Source organism: Notothenia rossii, assembly GCF_949606895.1.
Source record: "Notothenia rossii genome assembly, chromosome: 8".
Classification (NCBI taxonomy): domain Eukaryota; kingdom Metazoa; phylum Chordata; class Actinopteri; order Perciformes; family Nototheniidae; genus Notothenia; species Notothenia rossii.
In genome coordinates, this window is record NC_136906.1 from 80,719,893 (window position 1) to 80,741,693 (window position 21,801).

General features: G+C 42.6%; 1 protein-coding gene across 1 annotated transcript in view; it reads right to left on the reverse strand.

Annotated features, from left to right (window-relative positions):
* The window catches only part of col12a1b (collagen, type XII, alpha 1b), a 169,951-nt gene that overhangs the window by 17,625 nt on the left and 130,525 nt on the right, over positions 1-21,801 (reverse strand). The window contains exons 57-64 of the mRNA XM_079645353.1: positions 20,166-20,330; positions 20,020-20,058; positions 19,682-19,820; positions 14,969-15,111; positions 13,504-13,613; positions 5,220-5,378; positions 4,685-4,762; positions 253-339 (exon numbers count right to left, since the gene is read on the reverse strand). Coding sequence (XP_079501479.1) covers positions 253-339; positions 4,685-4,762; positions 5,220-5,378; positions 13,504-13,613; positions 14,969-15,111; positions 19,682-19,820; positions 20,020-20,058; positions 20,166-20,330 — 920 coding nt within the window. The remainder of the gene's footprint in view (positions 1-252; positions 340-4,684; positions 4,763-5,219; positions 5,379-13,503; positions 13,614-14,968; positions 15,112-19,681; positions 19,821-20,019; positions 20,059-20,165; positions 20,331-21,801) is intronic.

Here is a 21,801-nt window from a genome sequence, read left to right on the forward strand (position 1 = left end):
CAGCAGAAATTAGTCGATTAATTGATTAAATAGAATTGCATTACGTTTTCTATCACCAGAAAGGAAATAACCAACTTGGATAAAAGACTTACTTTGTAGTGCGTAGATAATATAACTTTTCACTTCTGTGTTTTGAAACATTAAAGTGGGCAGTTGTGTTTTGAACTGACGTAAAAAGACATTTAAAGACAAAAACGTGGGTTTGGAGGCATTGGGATGGACATTCTCACAATGTTCAACATGTATTCTCACCATTGGCCCCTGAGGGCCCGGGACCCCGGTGCCGGCTGAGGTGCAGGTGCAGGAGTTGGGAAGAGACGGACACTTCATCTCATCTCTCTGTTAAAACAAAACAAGAAATCACACAATTAAAGTCAGAGACAACAGAAGTATACAGACAGTCACTGAGTGCTTCACACGGCAGAGCACTGGGATTCATTTCAACATGAGATCAGAGGCATTTCATTGATCCCAAATCGGGAGATGTTTGGGTTGCAGCGGCATCAAAGTGAATTGTAATCAAGAAGCAATGTGTGAAATGAACTGATTCCAGTTTGTTAAATGTGAAGCTTTTCTTTCTGTTATTGACTTTTAAACGTAAGATCTTTGGCTTCTGGACTTTCGTTAGACCTCACCTCCAATCTGGACTTGCCTGAAATGCTTATAGATTAAACAATCAATCAATAATAATTGTTTTTAGCAGCCTTCAAATTAAAATATCGGCCTAATCTTACAGTAAATACCCCCTGTTATCTGGCAGTGTTTGGGGCCGTATCTGCTTCCTTCCTGCATGAAGCATTAAGAGAGAAATATACACGTATGGAAACGAAAGTGTGGGTTTCCTGGATTTTAGACGAATACTGATTTATAGGATTATAGGACACAACAAATATGTGTTTTTCCTCCTATTACTTTGAATCCTGTCATACATCTGTTTACAATTATTATTAATCATCCACATAATTGTCCACATTCTAACCGTGGAAGTCATTTCGCATCAGCTCAATGTCCAAACAGAACAGATGATATAAACACAAGCTGGTCTTATTCCTGATATTAACGTCTGCTGTGTACATGTCACTTTGGATCATTTGATAATCCTCAGCAGCTGTGTTTCCTCACAGAAACTCAGATCATAATTCAGCGGAGTGAATCCACTTCAGGAAGTCTCCTGACTTGCAGCTCTGCAGACGTTCACTCAGACAAAGCCTTGATTTGTTTCTGCGTCTCCGGAGAGTTCCTCTGGGACCGGAGGCAGAGCGCTTCCCGGTGAGAGAGTCCAGAGTGAGGTCTGCTTTACAAACTATGCAATACTGTGTCATGGCCCCCAAACCTTAGACACTCAAGACATAACAACATATAGAAACACAGACACAGCACTACTTTGAAAAGTCTTCTTCCTCTGGGGGAAGATTTACTGGGAAAACAATTGCTCCAAAAAGCAAGTTAAACAATAATGAAGTCAAGCTGTTTGAAATAAGAACAGAAACCTGCCAACAGATCAGGTGAGCATCAGCTGGGTGAGAGAAATAAGAAGGGATAGTTAGAGAAATCAGATCTTATAATTATCAGCAGAACTCATGTTGAACTACATTGGACCAGAATCAGGAAATGTTGTTACAACATAATCCGCTAATGCTGAAAGGTGTTCTGTGTTCTGAGGTCAGTTTGTCATTTTCTAATAAATATGTACAAAAATACGTTTCATCTGAGATACGACTGAAAATCAGATGTTTTGACTGAACAAGAAGACGCATCGTTTAAAAACCAGACCTGATGTCTCACTGCAGAGTTACTGCTGAAGTTATTGTGTCTCATATCAGAAGACACATTCTGACTATCAGACACAGATACTGGGAAAGATGTAGAGTCTTTGTGGTGTGATGGAAGGAACTATTATATTGTAGTACAACAGTATAAGAGCCAGAATACTTCCGCCATGTGTCTAAAGAATAACAGAATCTCACAGGCTTGATACTTCTTTTAGGTTAGGGTTAGGTTAGGGTTAACCTTAACCCTAACCTAACCCTAACACATTTTACAATTTAGCCAGGAGGTTTTTTGGGCTATAGATGTCGCTTTCCAGCAGACTCCCTTGTTTTATCTGCTTGAATTGCTAACTTCCTCCCAAAATATTCATGCAGAAGGCGTCATGGATGAGTCGGCGTTTTACAGAGTTTGTGGCGTGATGGATATCCAGATGTATTTAAAAACTGAGAAAGAAATGTAGCTGAGAGAGGTTGAGAAGCTCAAGGCGCAATGCATCCTGGTACATGTAGTCATTGTTTGGATTCTTGCACCATTTAATGGCCAGCCAGATATCTACTTTCAAAGTGAAGTCCTTTATTAACGCTTCCTGTTTAGACGCCTAACTCCTTCCACGATGGACCCTCTTATCCACTCTTTGATGTGTATTTAATGAAACACGATGCTCTCAGTGTGTTGCAGGTTAACATCCACACTGATTGGACACACTAAAGGGTGGCACATATTCCCTTTTAAGTATTTATCTGATTATTATGCAGTTTGCAGATCTTAGCGTTGCTCTCTGTAAATGAAGAAATGAAGTCCAAACGCAGGAACACAACGTGTTAAAAATCACGCTGTGTTTCACATTATATCTCACGGCCTCTCGAGCTTTCATGCATCAGCTGGTTGTTTATTTTCCTCTTTGATTCTCCTTTCTTCTGATTCTGATTACGCTGCTCGGAGCTTTTGATCTGAGAGACGACTGTGAGAAAAATGAAGGACACGCTTTGGACGTGCATCTGGCTCATCTGCTCTTTAACTGTCAGGAGGCTGTAATTATATCTTAATGCATCGAAAAAAAACTGTCATTAAAATGTTTTTGCATTGTCTCAAAGACTGCATGCCTTCTTCCCTCCAAAAGATGTTTTGAAGAGAGCCAGGTGTCCTGATAAGCTCTCTGAGAGATGATCGGCTCACACACCCAACACGCCCCGCAGATGTAGAAACAAACAGAAGAAATGTGCTTACACAACAAGCAGATGTGAGTTTTTCGGGGGATTTAGAAATAAAACTAAATCTGCGTCGTTATATTAAAATGATCTAACGACGGACACAGACGGCATTTGCTTTCAGGTTAGAAAACAATATGGGGAAAGCATGTCTGTAATCAGGTCCTGAAAACCTGAAACTCTTTTATTATTTTGCCAGGAATTTCGTTTTTTGTTATAAGGGCTGGATTCCAAGTGATATCAGAACATATTTACTTTAGAGGCTCAGAAGAAAGTCTGACTAAGTCCAGTCGACTTTAACACCAATGACTCTCTACTTTAAAGAGTCCTCTCCTGCTGATGTTCAGGTGTATATCAGTATGTAGTGTCTCTACTTTAAAGAGTCCTCTCCTGCTGATGTTCAGGTGTATATCAGTATGTAGTGTCTCTACTTTAAAGAGTCCTCTCCTGCTGTGTATATCAGTAGTGTCTCTACTTTAAAGAGTCCTCTCCTGTTGATGTTCAGGTGTATATCAGTATGTAGTGTCTCTACTTTAAAGAGTCCTCTCCTGTTGATGTTCAGGTGTATATCAGTATGTAGTGTCTCTACTTTAAAGAGTCCTCACCTGCTGATGTTCAGGTGTATATCAGTATGTAGTGTCTCTACTTTAAAGAGTCCTCTCCTGCTGTGTATATCAGTAGTGTCTCTACTTTAAAGAGTCCTCTCCTGTTGATGTTCAGGTGTATATCAGTATGTAGTGTCTCTACTTTAAAGAGTCCTCTCCTGCTGATGTTCAGGTGTATATCAGTATGTAGTGTCTCTACTTTAAAGAGTCCTCTCCTGGTGATGTTCAGGTGTATATCAGTATGTAGTGTCTCTACTTTAAAGAGTCCTCTCCTGCTGATGTTCAGGTGTATATCAGTATGAAGTGTCTCTACTTTAAAGAGTCCTCTCCTGCTGATGATAAGGTGTATATCAGTATGTAGTGTCTCTACTTTAAAGAGTCCTCTCCTGCTGATGTTCAGGTGTATATCAGTATGTAGTGTCTCTACTTTAAAGAGTCCTCTCCTGCTGATGTTCAGGTGTATATCAGTATGTAGTGTGTCTACTTTAAAGAGTCCTCTCCTGTTGATGTTCAGGTGTATATCAGTATGTAGTGTGTCTACTTTAAAGAGTTCTCTCCTGCTGATGTTCAGGTGTATATCAGTATGTAGTGTCTCTACTTTAAAGAGTTCTCTCCTGCTGATGTTCAGGAGTATATCAGTATGTAGTGTCTCTACTTTAAAGAGTCCTCTCCTGCTGATGATCAGGTGTATATCAGTATGTAGTGTCTCTACTTTAAAGAGTCCTCTCCTGCTGATGATCAGGTGTATATCAGTATGTAGTGTCTCTACTTTAAAGAGTCCTCTCCTGCAGCACCTCTTTTCACCCTCTGCCTGAAACCAGAGCCCAGTCTGCTCTGATTGGTTAGCTGGCCGGCTCTGTTATGATTGGTCAACTGCTTAGAGACGTCCCGCCCCTTTAGCCTATCACGTACAATGTGTTGGAGCGCACGAGTAATACACAGAGATATCAGAGATTGTAGCCTCTGCATTAACTTGCACACAGAGCTATAGAAGTCACTACAGGAGAGGGAAAAGCCCAAGTAGCATGACAGGGCCTCTTTAACTGTGTGTTCATGTTGAGCATGGAAGAGTTTAGAGGTCACATGTCCGTGTTTTCTCACCATAGACGGCAGGTCACAACATCTGTCCCTGCTGGTCCAGCCCAGGCTGCAGACGATGTCGAACATCTGGAGCTGGAACTGTACAGAAAGAGGAACAAAGAGAACATGTAGCTGCTGTTGTTGTACATGTGTGTGTGATCCATTTTCAGCCTTGTTAAAATCTGATTTTCCTCTCGTTGTTTTTTGGGGTGTATTTGCAGACTTAAATACATAATCCTCCTCGGGGCATTAACACATCATTCAAATATTAAAATAAGCAATATATAAATGTAAGGATCATTCGATAAAAACACTTTTGTTTAGCTTTAATTAACTATTGGGTCTGATCCACATGCATTTGCTTCTCGTGTTTTTGCCCAATTAAAGCCGTATTCTACTCTTCCACTTGGGTTTCTTAAGTATCTGCAGAGTGTAAAACATAATCCTCCTCGGGGTATTAACACATCGTTCAGAAACCAGAACAACAAAATGCATAAAACTCATAAATGGTCTTTCAAAGCCCTCTTGAATTCCCAGTTGATCGGAGTCCACTCACAGTTGCTGACTCTCTCTTGGAGCCGATGGATTTGGACATTTTCCCGAGAACCTGGTATCCATCGCTGGACGTGTTTCCTGCCTCCTTGATTTCCTTCTCCGCCACTTCTTGGCAGTCGATGTTGAGTTTGACGCCGGTGGATGAGACCAGGATATGGAGCTTCGGAGAAAACGAGAAAAGGAAGAGACATTTTTGAAAACGGGAGAGTAAATGGTTTTGGCACGTCCTTTGTTCTCTGACCAAGTCCTGGGTCTGGTTCTTATCCTGCTGGCCTGGGAATTATTAGGTTTTACTGACGCTCAGAGAGGACTCCTCCATCATCTCCTCTGCAGATCTGTTTTTAAACACTGCTGGAATGTTAGAGACGAAAACCAGCTCCTTTCATTCAGAATAAAAAATGATCTGTTTCAACAAACAGACTTCTGTACTTACATGTGCTCTATTGAATGCATAAGAAGCGCCCTATAGCCAGTTATTGCGAAATGCACTTTGAGTACTTGGTTGTTAACTCAAAACGTTCAGAGTTTCAGAGTATCGACCACCATCTACGCTACGTATCGGAGGCTACCCGACTAGCTGCCGTTACTCCGGTGCAAACCACACTATAAAGTTAAACGTGGTTTTTCCTACATTCCATACAACGTTTATCACTTTACCAGTGTCCAAAAGAAAGTTATACATGTTTTTAATTTCCATATTTAGTACACGTATCATTGTTCTACTATCATAAAGGAGCCTCAGTTTAATGTAAAGGGTTACTGGAGCAGTCTTTACTGACTTGGCACCACAAACAATAATGTTGCTAGTTAGTAAGCTAACAGTGGCTAATGCGGTAGGCAGCGCCGTTGAACAAAGCGCTGTACAGATAACAGTTACAAATGTACAGTTTCTTTGTAAATGTAACACACGTACCACTATCATACTTGCCAACCTTGAGACCTCAGAAATCGGGAGCAATGCAAAATGGGGGGGGGGGGGGGGGCGGCATTCACATGCTTATTGTAGTTCTAAGTGCACTGCCTTGCGGCCTGTAGCACCATCCTTGATGGAGCATATGTGTGGGCAGGAAAGGAGTGAGCAGAGAGTAGAGTAGTTGTCGATTCTTGTTCTGTTTTCTGTGACTATTTTCCTCACCCTCGCAGACTTTGAGTTGCGCGCGCTACTAAAGAGACGTGTTACCATGGAAACCAAACAATGGCTTAGCTGTATTAAAGTCCGAGTGGAAACAGTCCTGAGTAAATCTGATTTGTCAGAAATCGGGAGAAATGCGGGAGAAATATGACCCCGGGAGGAAACCGGGAGGGGGATCGGGAGGGTTGACAAGTATGACCACTATGCTAGTGTCGAAAAGAAGCCGCTGTTCAATTTATAGGATTACAGTATGTAGTGATTTGGTACCACAATCAGTAGCGTATCTAGCTACCTAGCTCACAGACACGGTCTAAAGTAACACATTGCACACGTGTTAACAGCGTATGAAATGGCCTCAGAGTACTAAGGAGAACATCTAAATTGAAACACAGCCATTTCTGCTTCCAGAAGAAGGAAATGAATGCTCAAATGCTGGATAGTGCAGACATTCAGTCCAACAAACTCCTACTTGTTGCTTTGAGCTATCTGGGAAATACAATGCAATCTCAAATAAACGTCTTGATCTTTTCGTTTGCTCTTATTTAATGATGCCAAATGCCTTTAAAAACTGCTTCTCACGTTGCTTTTCTTTTCAGGAAAGCAGCTTTTTAAAGAGATGACTTCACAGCATACCAGGCAGGGATGACCGCACCTAATCTTTCAGAAGGTCAGCATCTCTGCGGGATGCAAGCGTCCCCGCATACCAGCAGCTCTATGTAAACATTTCCAGCCTCTCTTGAATAAACCATTGGCTCATCATTTCTGAAATCCTGCTCAGCCACATCTCAAAGACTCCCCAAGAAAATGTGGAAAAGCCCCATAAATATTTGGAGCATAGCTCCCCCGCAATTCCTTGCTTATCGTCTAATTTGAAGGCACATCTTCACAGCAACATAACTGAGGCAGCAGTGGATTCATCTCTATTATACACACACCATGCACCGCTGCTCCTGACTCAGATCTCCCTCGCCACATCTCCTCATGATGTCATTTTGCGGTGACAACTTTTCCTCCGAGTCCAGCAGCAAGGAGGAAAAACGCTGATTTACAAAACCACTCCGACCTAGTTTAATACAACACGGTATTCAGTTTGACCCAGGTTTCTTTTTCCTCTCCTGCCATTACACAGACTTGTTTTAGCCGACCCATTATTATCTAATATGCTAGGCTTGTGAACATGAAGTATATGAATAGGTTTTCTACCTCAGAGACGTGATGTTTATCTGCCACAGTGCAGATTTAAGTGGACTGGAAGTTAGTTTGGAACATTTTTCCGACTGAATGTATCGTAATGAATCCCTAATAGTAGTGTTGTATTACTCAAGACTGGTCTTGGTCTCGAGACCACTTTTTAAAGTCTTGGTCTCGTTCTTAACTCAGTCTCGACCTCTTAAACCTTGGTTTTGGTCTAGACTTGGTCTCGTTCTTAACTTGGTCTCGACTTCTTAAAGTCTTGGTCTCGTTCTTAACTTGGTCTCGACTTCTTAAAGTCTTGGTCTCGTTCTTAGCTTGGTCTCGACCTCTTAAACCTTGGTCTCGTTCTTAACTTGGTCTCGACTTCTTAAGGTCTTGGTCTTGACTTGGTCTCAACTTCTTAAAGTCTTGGTCTTAACTTGGTCTCGACTTCTTAAAGTCTTGTTCTTAACTTGGTCTCGACTTCTTAAAGTCTTGTTCTTAACTTGGTCTCGACTTCTTAAAGTCTTGGTCTTAACTTGGTCTCGACTTCTTAAAGTCTTGGTCTTAACTTGGTCTCGACTTCTTAAAGTCTTGGTCTTGTTCTTAACTTGGTCTCGACTTCTTAAAGTCTTGTTCTTAACTTGGTCTCGACTTCTTAAAGTCTTGGTCTTGTTCTTAACTTGGTCTCGACTTCTTAAAGTCTTGTTCTTAACTTGGTCTCGACTTCTTAAAGTCTTGGTCTTAACTTGGTCTCGACTTCTTAAAGTCTTGATTTGATCTTGGTAAACTCCGGACCTGGTCATGACTTGGTCTTGGTTAAGGTGGTCTTGACTGCAACACTACCTAATTGGTGTGAAACCTTCTATCTGTCATCAGGAGTTATATATGGTGGGCGTTTAGGAAGAAATACGAAGCAATTATAGATTCAAACGGGGCAAAGAAAGCAGTTTATAGTGTTTTTTCTGTATTAAATATTGTGACTGGGGGATGATCTAATGTGACATTTTACTGCATATGAGTTTCCAATAACAACTTCATTCTGAATCTGCCAATATTAAATGTGGTTCAGTGCCACGCCAAAAGCTGTTTCACCCACATCCTTTATTTCCATCGGACTGGAAAACCTAGAGATTTAGAGGAAACTTTGAAACACTTTTCCTGTAAAACATAAACCTGCTCATTTCTCTCTCTCCTCCGTCGCTTGGGGATATTATCAGTTATTACTGGCATCCGACCGGCGCAGAAAACAGAACTTCATTCGTTTCTCCAGCTCTTTATTTGGCTTCCAACTTTTCTGGATTTTCGATTTGAGCCTGAAGATATTTGACATTACTGCACCGCCCTGCTGCCAAATATGATCCACTTGTTGATTAATGTGCCGCTGAAAATAATCCCCATCCAATGCAATACTTCCTCCTGTTTGTTTGAAAAAGACTCAGCGGACGTTTTTAGTAACTGAACTTTTAGATTGGAGAAGAGGAAGACTTCTGAGTGACTCTTAAGTTTGGTCTTTTTAATGTCGACATATCCTTTAGAAAATGTATTTTCCAAATGCACTCCCTGACAGGCTTTCCCATCCTTACACTTACAAAACAATTCTTCAGACTAGTTTGAGTTATTATCGCCTCAAGGTACAGAAACATCATGTGTCCTTGAGCTTGACCTCCACTAAGTTGTACTGCCACCTCCGACCTCTCTGTTCAGGCAGATGACAGAAGAATTTCTCCCTCAGGGATCTGCACCACTTTCCCTTCCTCTCCAAACATCGTTGGAGGAAGCAACAAGTCATTTTGAGGCGCTGACAGATGCTGCAAATGAGTTTTTAGACGAGGTCGAGCATCAATCCATCATGGGCGTTATTTACCTGTTCCAATTCTGTCTAAAAAGTGCACATTCCTGGTGATATATAAGGACATAAGCAGGTCAACGTAGCTGACCTAGCCTTTCTTTATGAACTTGACGCTCTTGTGTTAAAGATAATTCACCCAAACTCCCTCCCTACATTTCATGGTGTCCTACTCTCCAAAAAACAAGAGTTATAACTATGTGCTTATATATTAAATGTGCATTTTTAAAAATCTAAAATAAAAAAATTAATTACTTCCTTATTGATGTATATATATATTTTAAATACATCATTTAAAACATCAGTTCAAAATCCATAAACAAATACAAAATGAACGCATTAATATATACATATTGCTCGATTTGTATTGCTTAAAAACTTTAAAATGTGTGTATGCCCCGCCCACAATTCTGCAGCAAGAGCAGCCAACTCTTTTCAAAAAGCTTGGAAACTCTCCTGGTTTCTTTTGCTCAGTAACGTTTCCACAGTGTGTCCGAGGGAGAGACATTGCAGCAGACTTTCTGGATTCACAAGCTTCCTGTCGCATCAGCTGCCGCCACAGAGCAGAAGGTAACACCTGAATCATGGCCGTGTTCCTGCTGACACTCATATTTCACTCCTCACCCGGCAGAGATGCATGCTGGGAGGTCAAAGCACACTAGCGTTTCCCTGGTGGTATCAGAGGAAAGACCCCCACTTCCTGATTTTGGGAGGTTTGTCTGACTCTCCCTCTTTCTGGCTCCTCGTCCTCTGATGTAATTGTTTAACAGCAGCAGCAGTGACACAATATTTTCCAGGCGAGCGTCCCAAAAAAGACTGCATTTTAACCCCCCTCCCCCCCATCCTCTAAAGTCAGACTTATAGATGCTTGTGAAAAGTCCTCGAAAACGTGCTCCCAAACTGAACCAAGACAAAACCAACATACATAACTGAAAACACATTTGTTTTACGAAGCTTCAACAAAGAATATCCCCTTTGAATTGTTATTTGTTTATTTATTAAGCATCTCTGAGGGTCGTCTGCTGAGGGATATCTTGTTATCTTTAGCTTCTTGGAATCAGATGCATGATGCACGCCGGCTGCATGAGTTTGAACAATTGACTGTTTGTGCGTTTCAGAAAGACTGACAGATGCTTGTGAAACGTTTGGGATGCATTCAGAGCGTGTTGTTGAACACAGACTGAAGCCGATGCAGATTCTCTCTTGTTTTACGGCTGCTGCACAAACAGCGCTGACGATGGCTCTGTGCTGCAGACCGTCAGGAAGTCATGCTAGAAAATCGTGCAAAATGTGGCAAGACATTCCTCAAAAATAGTTTGTCTTTACGCCTAAAATATAGCGGTTCTTTTGCCTTAATGTGCTCCTTATATCTGGAACAAACTCACTCTTAATTCTTTCGCTCTCTCTCTCTTGTAAATGTCTCTGCAAATCACCTTCCTCAAAAAGCAGAACCAGACCGCAGTGAAAAGGTCTGTCTTACGCCTTTCAACCTTTAAAAATAATCTTATCTTAGCCATCTTTGAAATGCCTTGTTTTTGACTAGGGATTTCCCGATCACCTTTTTTTGCTCCCGATCCGTTTCCGATCATTTGATTTTGACAATTTGCCGATACCGATTTTTCCCGATCCGATCTTTATGAAATGCATTAAGAGAAAAAAAAGCATTCAAGTTGTCCCTTAAAGTTATTTTTTTTATTTAAATTGGATATTCTATCCAACATGGATATAGCTTCTTTCTTTCACAGCAGCATTGGATCAGTTCAGTTGTGCAGCATTGGATCAAAACAAAATAAAGCTTTCAGTACTCGTTAGCTTACTGCTACAATTAGACACTGCGCCCACTCTGTTGCCAGATTTGAGAGAAATAAGCAGGTCTATGAAAACAAGCCCCAAAGAAGCAACACATACATGATGTTCTGTCATTTGAAACCAAAACTAAGGCTTCAGGATGACTTTAACTTGAACATGGTCATTTTTGTTTTGTAACATTGAATACAAAATTTAAAAAAAAGTATTTATAAAAAAAAAATCCGATCTCCGATTTTTTTCCTCCCGATTCCGATCTTTTGAAAATCGCGTCTCCGATCCCCGATCACGTGATCGGATCGGGACATCTCTATTTTTGATGTCTGCATGTGAATACAGTGACCCTCCCTTGCTCTGTCTTGTAGCGGAGTCCCTATCCCCTCCTTTACTCCGTACAGAACATTTAACCTGATTGGAGAGTGTCATTGAAGCGTCTCTGCAGAATCTCAGAGCCCCTCCTCGCGCCAGAGAAACGTCCTCTTGTTTCACGGCTGCCGCCTCACAGCCTGGTGTTGCTGATGATGGCTCTGTGTTGCACGCTGTCATAAAGTCAAGCTGCCTTTTTGGCTCAGTAGCAAACCCCAGGAGGCCATGTTTCTGGAGGCCAGCATCACGTGGCACACAAAGGGAAATAGGAATAAAACCTTCACTGATATACTGTGTCTAAGAAAATATGAAGTCCAATTCCAACACCAGAGTTTGTCTTAGAGCTGTTTTCACTTCGGACCACCAGCGTCTTTTTCCACTGAACGAGGAGAGAAAAAACGGTTTTTGCAGGTCTCCCAAAACAAGTAAATCAAGGAACTACAGCTAACTCCGCTGCTCGGCTTTCAACAGAAACTAAATCTGTCAGCCTCTTATCAGCAATACTCTTAATATCACATCTCTATGTCACCGTACTCAAAAGCAGGCTTTAGACATATCCCAGAGTTCCTCCGAAATGTGCTCCCAAACTGTACCAAGAAAAACGAACAAACATAACTGAAAACATATTTCTTTACTGAACTTTAACAAACTATTTCCCCTTTGAACTGTTTTTTTGAATTTTATTTTGTATTGTTTTTATATTCTATCAAATTTAATTTATTAAATGTCCTCGCCCCATTTTGTATCTATAATTGTATTTGTTATTATTTGTCTTGCTCTCTCTTGTTTCTGAGGGTTATCTGTTGGTTTCTTAATGTTTTTGTTATATTGACCTTCTTGGAATCAGATGCGTGATATTGATATTGATTTTGATTTTGATATTGATATACTTTATTATTAATCCCCGTGGGGAAATTGTTTCTCTGCATTTGACCCATCCTAGTGTTAGGAGCAGTGGGCTGCCATTTTGAACTTTGCCCGGGGAGCAGTGTAGGGAACGGTGCCTTGCTCAGGGACACCTCGGTAGCACTTGGTCTTGCCGGGACTTGAACTGGTGACCTTCCAGTTGCCAAGCTAACTCCCTATCGACTTCGCCACCACCGCCCCATGCACACCTGCTTCAATAAGACTTAAACAATGGACTTAAATATTATTGTATTTCATGTTGCGTGCGAAGCTGAGCACTTTGAGCTGCATCCAGTGCATGGAAAATACTCTATAAATAAAGCTTTATTATAAATATTATTATAACGACGCAGCCTCTCCCTGCAGAGCAACATCTGTTCCTCTCTCACATTCCTCCTGACTGTAACACACATCTGGAATCTCAGGCATCTGTAATATCTGTGTGACCTCGGGACGTCCGGACGGATCAAAGCCAGCGATTCCATTCATGTGCAGAGGTCATGCTTCAAAGTAAAAGAAAAAGTCCAACCGTCAGAGACACGTTTCAGCTCAGAGGCGAAACTCACAGCGACTCTGAGTGAGTGGTTTCTGCAGAAGTGTCTCTAACTTCAGAGTTCATCCTCAACAGATAGAAGTCATGAGTGTTCGACGCTAGAGAAGTGCAAAACGTAACCCACGACTAATGTAGAGTCCGGTTTGAGTTAAACATCCAGGTGGTCATTTCTGTCATTTTGTATCATTGCTTTTTCACTGAGGGTTTGAACACCCTACATGTTACATTAAATACAATAATGATAAATACAAAAATATAAAAGATAAAAAATCAAATTAAATTCATAAAAAATAATACATACAAAAAAAAACATAAAAAAAAAAAAATTAAAATAAATTACAAAAAGGTCTCTAAAAATATAAACAATAATTCTTAAAGAAAATTGAAGAAACAGAAAAAGATAGAAATAACAAAAAGGTTGGATCTAAACTCACAGGAAGGAAGGGAGTCGTTCTGCACGTCACAGGGGAACACTTGAACACTTGAGATGGTTTCTTTACCTTGTGGAAGCTTCCGTGGAACATCCTCTTCACCGGCTCGCTGTCGAAGGTGACTCTCTGGAGCCCTCCGTTCACATTCTTGTTGTAGAAGGACACCGTCTGACTGGAGGCTACACACACACACACACACACACACACACACACACACACACACACACACACACACACACACACACACACACACACACACACACACACACACACACACACACACACACACACACACACACACACACACACACACACACACACACACACACACACACACACACACACACACACACACACACACACACACACACACACACACACACACACACACACACACACACACACACACACGTTAAGCACTCTTTCTGTTTGTCAAAGTCAACCAAGTAACCTCCCAGTTTCTAGACAAATGTTCAGATGAAATCTACATCCAATGATGCCATGATCCAATATCTTACTCTTACGCAGCGGTGAGCGTGTCTGAAACTCGACCAACAACCAATCACATGAATCTCCCGCCCCAGACACACAAGCAGCGGTTTGATTGGCTAGAGCTTGTACTGGCATATGATTTGATTGGCTGACACTTCTGTCAGTGCGGCAAAGCGTGACGTCACCCCATTCAAAGTGAATGTGCAGAAGCGTTGAAGCTTCAACGCACGCCGCCATGTGGACGGGCTGTTATAAAGTTAGGACACTTGATTTCTGCACAACTGAATGTGTGTGAGGTGGAAGAAAGCACAATGCTGGACACAGTGAGAAAAGCTCCAGCTCACTGCAGGGATATTTAAAAAAACACTATTAGGCTCGTCTGCCCTTCAGGTACTTTGACTTTGTTGGATGTGGTGTTTAGGAGACGGTTTAAGAACAAAATCTAACTTTAAGTCCACAGTATACCGTAAATCAAATTCCTACACTTCCCATAATGCAACTTAAAAGTATATTTTCTTTGCATGCTTGATTCCAAAATATTTGAAACTCTGCATGAAAACTTTTGGGTAAAATGTAGAGATATCCCTGAAGAGACTGAGATCATCAGGTTGTACTCTGTTCAAAAGTCCACATTTTGTTAAATCACGTCCATGTCATGTGGTCCAGTAACTCCTCAAATATGTATGTTAAACATGAAGCTAGTTAGCTTAGCACCAACACAGGAAACAGGAGGGAGGAGTTACCTCTGACGAACTCTAACTCTCGGCCAGAAAGCGTTTGCTTCCTAAAGTCAAACTCTGTCTCCACGCATGCAGAGGACCAGAGGCCTGTGTGGTCCAGAACCAGGATCGCTTCTGGAGGATTTCCACTGACACAGCTGCTGACAGACTGAAACCCAGCTGATGACTCCAGACTCTGGGTCATCTGCAGCCAGCTTATTCCCCCCCCCCCTCCACACACACACACACACACAATGAGGCCCAGCTGCCACACTTCTCTTCATGCCAGCACACACACATCGAGCACAGAGGAGGGTATTTACGGTGGATGGTGACTCCGGTCTCCGGCTTGTGGTCGCTGCTCGACACCTGCCAGACATCGAAGTCCTCGGAGGGCGAGTCAGGGAGGAGGCGGAGCATCATGATGATGGTGAAGGAGGGGGGGAGGCCGTCAGGGTGGATCTCTCTGAGAGGGGGCAAAGACAAGAGCTGTCAATTATCAAATATCTCTCATCAAGAAGAGTTAGAGATAAGACTGGACAGGAGAGAGAGAGAGAGAGAGAGAGGGGGAGAGAGAGAGGGGGAGAGAGAGAGAGAGAGAGAGAGATAAGACTGGACAGGAGAGAGAGAGAGAGAGAGAGGGGGAGAGGGAGAGAGATAAGACTGGACAGGAGAGAGAGAGAGAGAGAGAGAGGGGGAGAGAGAGAGGGGGAGAGAGAGAGAGAGAGAGATAAGACTGGACAGGAGAGAGAGAGAGAGAGAGAGGGGGAGAGAGAGAGGGGGAGAGAGAGAGAGATAAGACTGGACAGGAGAGAGAGAGAGAGAGAGAGAGGGGGAGAGAGAGAGGGGGAGAGAGAGAGAGAGAGAGATAAGACTGGACAGGAGAGAGAGAGAGAGAGAGAGAGGGGGAGAGAGAGAGAGATACGACTGGACAGGAGAGAGAGAGAGAGAGAGGGGGAGAGAGAGAGAGATAAGACTGGACAGGAGAGAGAGAGAGAGAGAGAGAGGGGGAGAGAGAGAGAGAGATAAGACTGGACAGGAGAGAGAGAGAGAGAGGGGGAGAGAGAGAGGGGGAGAGAGAGAGAGATACGACTGGACAGGAGAGAGAGAGAGAGAGAGAGATAAGACTGGACAGGAGAGAGAGAGAGAGAGGGGGAGAGAGAGAGAGATAAGACTGGACAGGAGAGAGAGAGAGGGGGAGAGAGAGAGAGATAAGACTGGACAGGAGAGAGAGAGAGAGAGAGAGGTGGGAGAGAGAGAGAGAGATAAGACTGGACAGGAGAGAGAGAGAGAGAGAGGGGGAGAGAGAGAGAGAGATAAGACTGGACAGGAGAGAGAGAGAGAGAGAGAGAGAGAGAAGAGAGAGAGAGAGAGAGAAGGGGAGAGAGAGAGAGATAAGACTGGACAGGAGAGAGAGAGAGAGAGAGAGAGAGAGAGAGAGAAGGGGAGAGAGAGAGAGATAAGACTGGACAGGAGAGAGAGAGAGAGAGAGGGGGAGAGAGAGAGAGAGATAAGACTGGACAGGAGAGAGAGAGAGAGAGAGGGGGAGAGAGAGAGAGAGATAAGACTGGACAGGAGAGAGAGAGAGAGAGAGAGAGAGAGAGAGAGAGAGAGAGAAGGGGAGAGAGAGAGAGATAAGACTGGACAGGAGAGAGAGAGAGAAGGGGAGAGAGAGAGAGAGAGAGAGAGAGAGAAAGAGAGAGAGAGAGAGAGATAAGACTGGACAGGAGAGAGAGAGAGAGAGAGAGAGAAAGAGAGAGAGAGAGAGATAAGACTGGACAGGAGAGAGAGAGAGAGGGGGAGAGAGAGAGAGATAAGACTGGACAGGAGAGAGAGAGAGAGAGAGAGAGGGGGGGAGAGAGAGAGAGATAAGACTGGACAGGAGAGAGAGAGAAAGAGAGAGGGGGAGAGAGATAAGACTGGACAGGAGAGAGAGAGAGAGAGAGATAAGACTGGACAGGAAAGAGAGAGAGAGAGATAAGACTGGACAGGAGAGAGAGAGAGAGAGAGAGAGATAAGACTGGACAGGAAAGAGAGAGAGAGAGATAAGACTGGACAGGAGAGAGAGAGAGAGAGAGGGAGAGAGAGAGAGGGAGAGAGAGAGAGAGAGAGAGACGGAGAAAATGCAATTTGCATCAAATGTAATCTTTTCTGAGATCAAAATACCGTTTCCCACAATCTGAAATACAAAATACAAATATATATAAAACTATATAAACACAATCAACATCACTTGTTAGACGATTTTATCCAAAGCGACTTCCATACTCAACACTGTGACCAATCCCCACAGGAGCACTTTGGGGTGAAGTGTCTCAGGGACACAACGACATGCTGACTGCAGTGGGGTTTGAACCTGAGACCCTCTGACCCCCTGACCGAGGCTCTATCCACTGCGCCACACGCCTCCCAACAGACACATTTATACACATGCACACATTAAGACCTAAATAAAATATCTGATATAGCCATAGCTGTGTGCATGATGTTCTTATTCCTGCAATACACTTCCACCATGCGTCTATTGCTCTGTCTTATCATTTGATTGAATGTTGAGTATAGTCCATGTTGCCGTGTTGGAGCTCGGACACGACGCTGTAGCTGCAGGACACATACAACACCTTTAGATTGAATACGGTACTTTCAGATAAGTAGACGAACACAGGCTAATAGAAGTGTCTTCTTTGAAAGAGGACTTGAATGAAGTGTGCTTCCACCACCGGCTCTTTCTCTGTTCCATCAGAGCGGACGGTTCTCATTCGTCTGAACTCACTTCAGGTCTAGAGTCAGACCGGGTGAACCGGCAGGACTCAAGATGTGCTCCACATCTGGCAGAGTGAGTTACAGTCAGTCTGTGGGGGGCTGCACTCAGTGGCACTGTTTAAAGAGAGGCTGCAGGACTGTTTAAAGAGAGGCTGCAGGACTGTTTAAAGAGAAGCTGAAGGACTGTTTAAAGAGACGCTGCAGGACTGTTTAAAGAGAAGCTGCAGGACTGTTTAAAGAGAGGCTGCAGGACTGTTTAAAGAGATGCTGCAGAACTGTTTAAAGAGAAGCTGCAGGACTGTTTAAAGAGAGGCTGCAGGACTGTTTAAAGAGAGGCTGCAGGACTGTTTAAAGAGACACTGCAGAACTGTTTAAAGACAGGCTGCAGCACTGTTTAAAGAGTCGCTGCAGGACTGTTTAAAGAGAGGCTGCAGGACTGTTTAAAGAGTCGCTGCGGCTCTGCTTAAAGACAGGCTGCAGCACTGTTTAAAGAGAAGCTGAAGGACTGTTTAAAGAGAGGCTGCAGGACTGTTTAAAGAGAGGCTGCAGGACTGTTTAAAGAGAGGCTGCAGGACTGTTTAAAGAGACACTGCAGAACTGTTTAAAGACAAGCTGCGGCTCTGTTTAAAGAGAGGCTGAAGGACTGTTTAAAGAGAGGCTGCAGGACTGTTTAAAGAGAAGCTGAAGGACTGTTTAAAGAGACGCTGCAGGACTGTTTAAAGAGAAGCTGCAGGACTGTTTAAAGAGAGGCTGCAGGACTGTTTAAAGAGAGGCTGCAGGACTGTTTAAAGAGATGCTGCAGAACTGTTTAAAGAGAAGCTGCAGGACTGTTTAAAGAGTCGCTGCAGGACTGTTTAAAGACAGGCTGCAGCACTGTTTAAAGACAAGCTGCGGCTCTGTTTAAAGAGTCGCTGTAGGACTGTTTAAAGACAGGCTGCAGCACTGTTTAAAGAGAAGGCTGCAGGACTGTTTAAAGTGACGCTGCAGGACTGTTTAAAGAGAAGCTGCAGAACTGTTTAAAGAGACGCTGCAGAACTGTTTACAGAGACGCTGCAGAACTGTTTAAAGAGATGCTGCAGGATTGTTTAAAGAGTCCCTGCAGCTCTGTTTAAAGAGACGCTGCAGCACTTTTTAAAGAGGCTGCGGCACTGTTTAAAGACAGGCTGCAGGACTGTTTAAAGAGACGCAGCAGTACTGTTTAAAGAGAAGCCGCAGGACTGTTTAAAGAGAAGCTGCAGCACTGTTTAAAGAGACGATGCAGCACTGTTTAAAGAGACGCTGCGGGACTCTTTAAAGACAGGCTGCAGCTCTGTTTAAAGACAGGCTACAGCACTCTTTAAAGAGACGCTGCGGGACTCTTTAAAGACAGGCTGCAGCTCTGTTCAAAGACAGGCTACAGCACTCTTTAAAGAGACGCTGCGGGACTCTTTAAAGACAGGCTGCAGCTCTGTTTAAAGACAGGCTGCAGCTCTGTTTAAAGACAGGCTGCAGCTCTGTTTAAAGAGACGCTGCGGGACTCTTTAAAGACAGGCTGCATTACTGTTTAAAGAGACGCTGCGGGACTCTTTAAAGACAGGCTGCAGCACTATTTAAAGTCCCACATTTTCAACATTTATCCAAAAACTGGTATCGAACGTATGAATTCCCGAATTCAATATATCCTTGTCACTAACTTACAAAGCAAGGTCCAAACTAGCAAATCTAAAGTGATGTAGTGAAAGAGAGCCGGCAGCTGCCATGAAATATGACGATGATTCTGAACACGTCTCTCCTCTTGGCTTTTGAGTTTGAGTCACAGGAGTTGCAAATCACTATGAGGTCATCTCAGCTTCTCAAGCCTTGGTCTCAAGACTGTGTGAAGGAAACATGGTTTGTGCCGGAAGAACATTGATCACCTAACTATCGTAGGAATTGATCTAGAGTCTCATTTAATTCACAGATCAGTACGGCTGTCATTCATCACACCTTTAAGACTAAAGACTGGCAACCTTCTGTTCTCTCGCTTTCGAACGGCAGGCGAATGCTCACACTGGTGTTTCCTGTTAGAATTAGCATGTGTTAAGTCCCCTTTGTTTCCTGCTCCTCTGTATACATGACATTGCTTAGTCAGATGTTTGTACCATCCACTAGTGCAGGACCTCTGGCCTTTCCAGCTATAACTCTTTGTTAAATAACACAACTTTGGTTTGAGCTTGTATATTTGTTCTTTTCTTAACAGAAGGCGATGAAGAGAGGAATTTCCACCACACTAAACAGCAGATAGATGGACTCACGTGGTCTGCTGGTGGAGGAAAGCGTCTTTGTGCAGCCTGTAGGCCGTGTAGCTGTTGAAGGACCCCGGCTCCATGGAAACACCGGGAACTGAACCGTACATCTTCTCCGTCAGGTTGAACGCCTCCAGCATCCTGAAGCCTGGCACACAACAACGAGAAAAAGATATCAGGGGTTTTCTGCTTTGATTCATTTCCCAGATACAGGAAATATTCCCTCCCCTGTGGCTGCCAGGGAACTCACAGCTTCTGAGTTTATTTGAAATGTTTTACCAGATTTCCCTGTTTACTCTCCCTCATGCATGAAAATGTAATCTAATCTACATCATGTGTGCACTCACCAGGTGAAGTAAATCCATTCAGGTAAATCAGGGGACACGCTGTGGAACAATAAAAGCCAGACATTTAAGACAATTTACCACAAATTCTGACACTTTAAAAGCTGTTTCCAGGGTATTTTGTGAGAGTAAACGTTGTGCAAACTCACAAGACGTTGAAGTTTCACAGATGAAGGTAATCAGGTTTTCCCTGATGGTGTCGAAGGCATCAAAGTCGTCCACAACGAAAACGTGTCTGTCGCTCGGTTTGCTGCCGATCTCCTGCAGCTCCACGAAGTCCACGTCCGCCACACCGATGGAGAACACACTGTAACCTGCAGAGAGGAAGAGGAGGAAGAGGAAGAATATCATGAATAACAGAGTGGGTTGCACGTTAAGAGGGTGGACGAACGTCCCAGCTGTTCAGAGGTGGCAAAAGTACACACATCCTTTCCTCAAGTAGAAGTACAGATACTCGTGTTTAAAAATACTCTGGTGAAAGTAGAAGAACTGACTAAACTTCTTTACTCAAGTCAAAGTAAAGAGGCTTTGAAATGTACTTCAGTAAAAAGTACCCATAACTAGCAGCTGTTTTAAAGAGTACCTGACCTCCCTTTATATTCATAGAACAATAATGTCATTGTTAGCTAATGAATGTTTCCATGGTGACCAACGGCAACATGACAACGTTTCCATTGGTCCCTCTTTTTTAGAGAAGACCAGGAAATGATGGATACACGGATCTTGTTCAAATCAATAGGCACGCAATGACTCTAAATAATAATGATCACGCCACCAAACACACATTCAGACTAAAGGAACCAGCCTGTTTGGAAAATGTGAGAAGTAGAAAGTACAGGTATTTGGGTTCAACATGTAAGAAGTAGAAAGTACAGGTATTTGTGTTCAACATGTAAGAAGTAGAAAGTACAGGTATTTGTGTTCAACATGTAAGAAGTAGAAAGTACAGGTATTTGTGTTCAACATGTAAGAAGTAGAAAGTACAGGTATTTGTGTTCAACATGTGAGAAGTAGAAAGTACAGGTATTTGTGTTCAACATGTAAGAAGTAGAAAGTACAGGTATTTGTGTTCAACATGTAAGAAGTAGAAAGTACAGGTATTTGTGTTCAACATGTAAGAAGTAGAAAGTACAGGTATTTGAGTTCAACATGTAAGAAGTAGAAAGTACAGGTATTTGTGTTCAACATGTAAGAAGTAGAAAGTACAGGTATTTGTGTTCAACATGTAAGAAGTAGAAAGTACAGGTATTTGAGTTCAACATGTGAGAAGTAGAAAGTACAGGTATTTGTGTTCAACATGTGAGAAGTAGAAAGTACAGGTATTTGTGTTCAACATGTGAGAAGTAGAAAGTACAGGTATTTGTGTTCAACATGTAAGAAGTAGAAAGTACAGGTATTTGAGTTCAACATGTGAGAAGTAGAAAGTACAGGTATTTGTGTTCAACATGTGAGAAGTAGAAAGTACAGGTATTTGAGTTCAACATGTAAGAAGTAGAAAGTACAGGTATTTGTGTTCAACATGTAAGAAGTAGAAAGTACAGGTATTTGTGTTCAACATGTAAGAAGTAGAAAGTACAGGTATTTGAGTTCAACATGTAAGAAGTAGAAAGTACAGGTATTTGTGTTCAACATGTAAGAAGTAGAAAGTACAGGTATTTGTGTTCAACATGTAAGAAGTAGAAAGTACAGGTATTTGTGTTCAACATGTGAGAAGTAGAAAGTACAGGTATTTGTGTTCAACATGTAAGAAGTAGAAAGTACAGGTATTTGTGTTCAACATGTAAG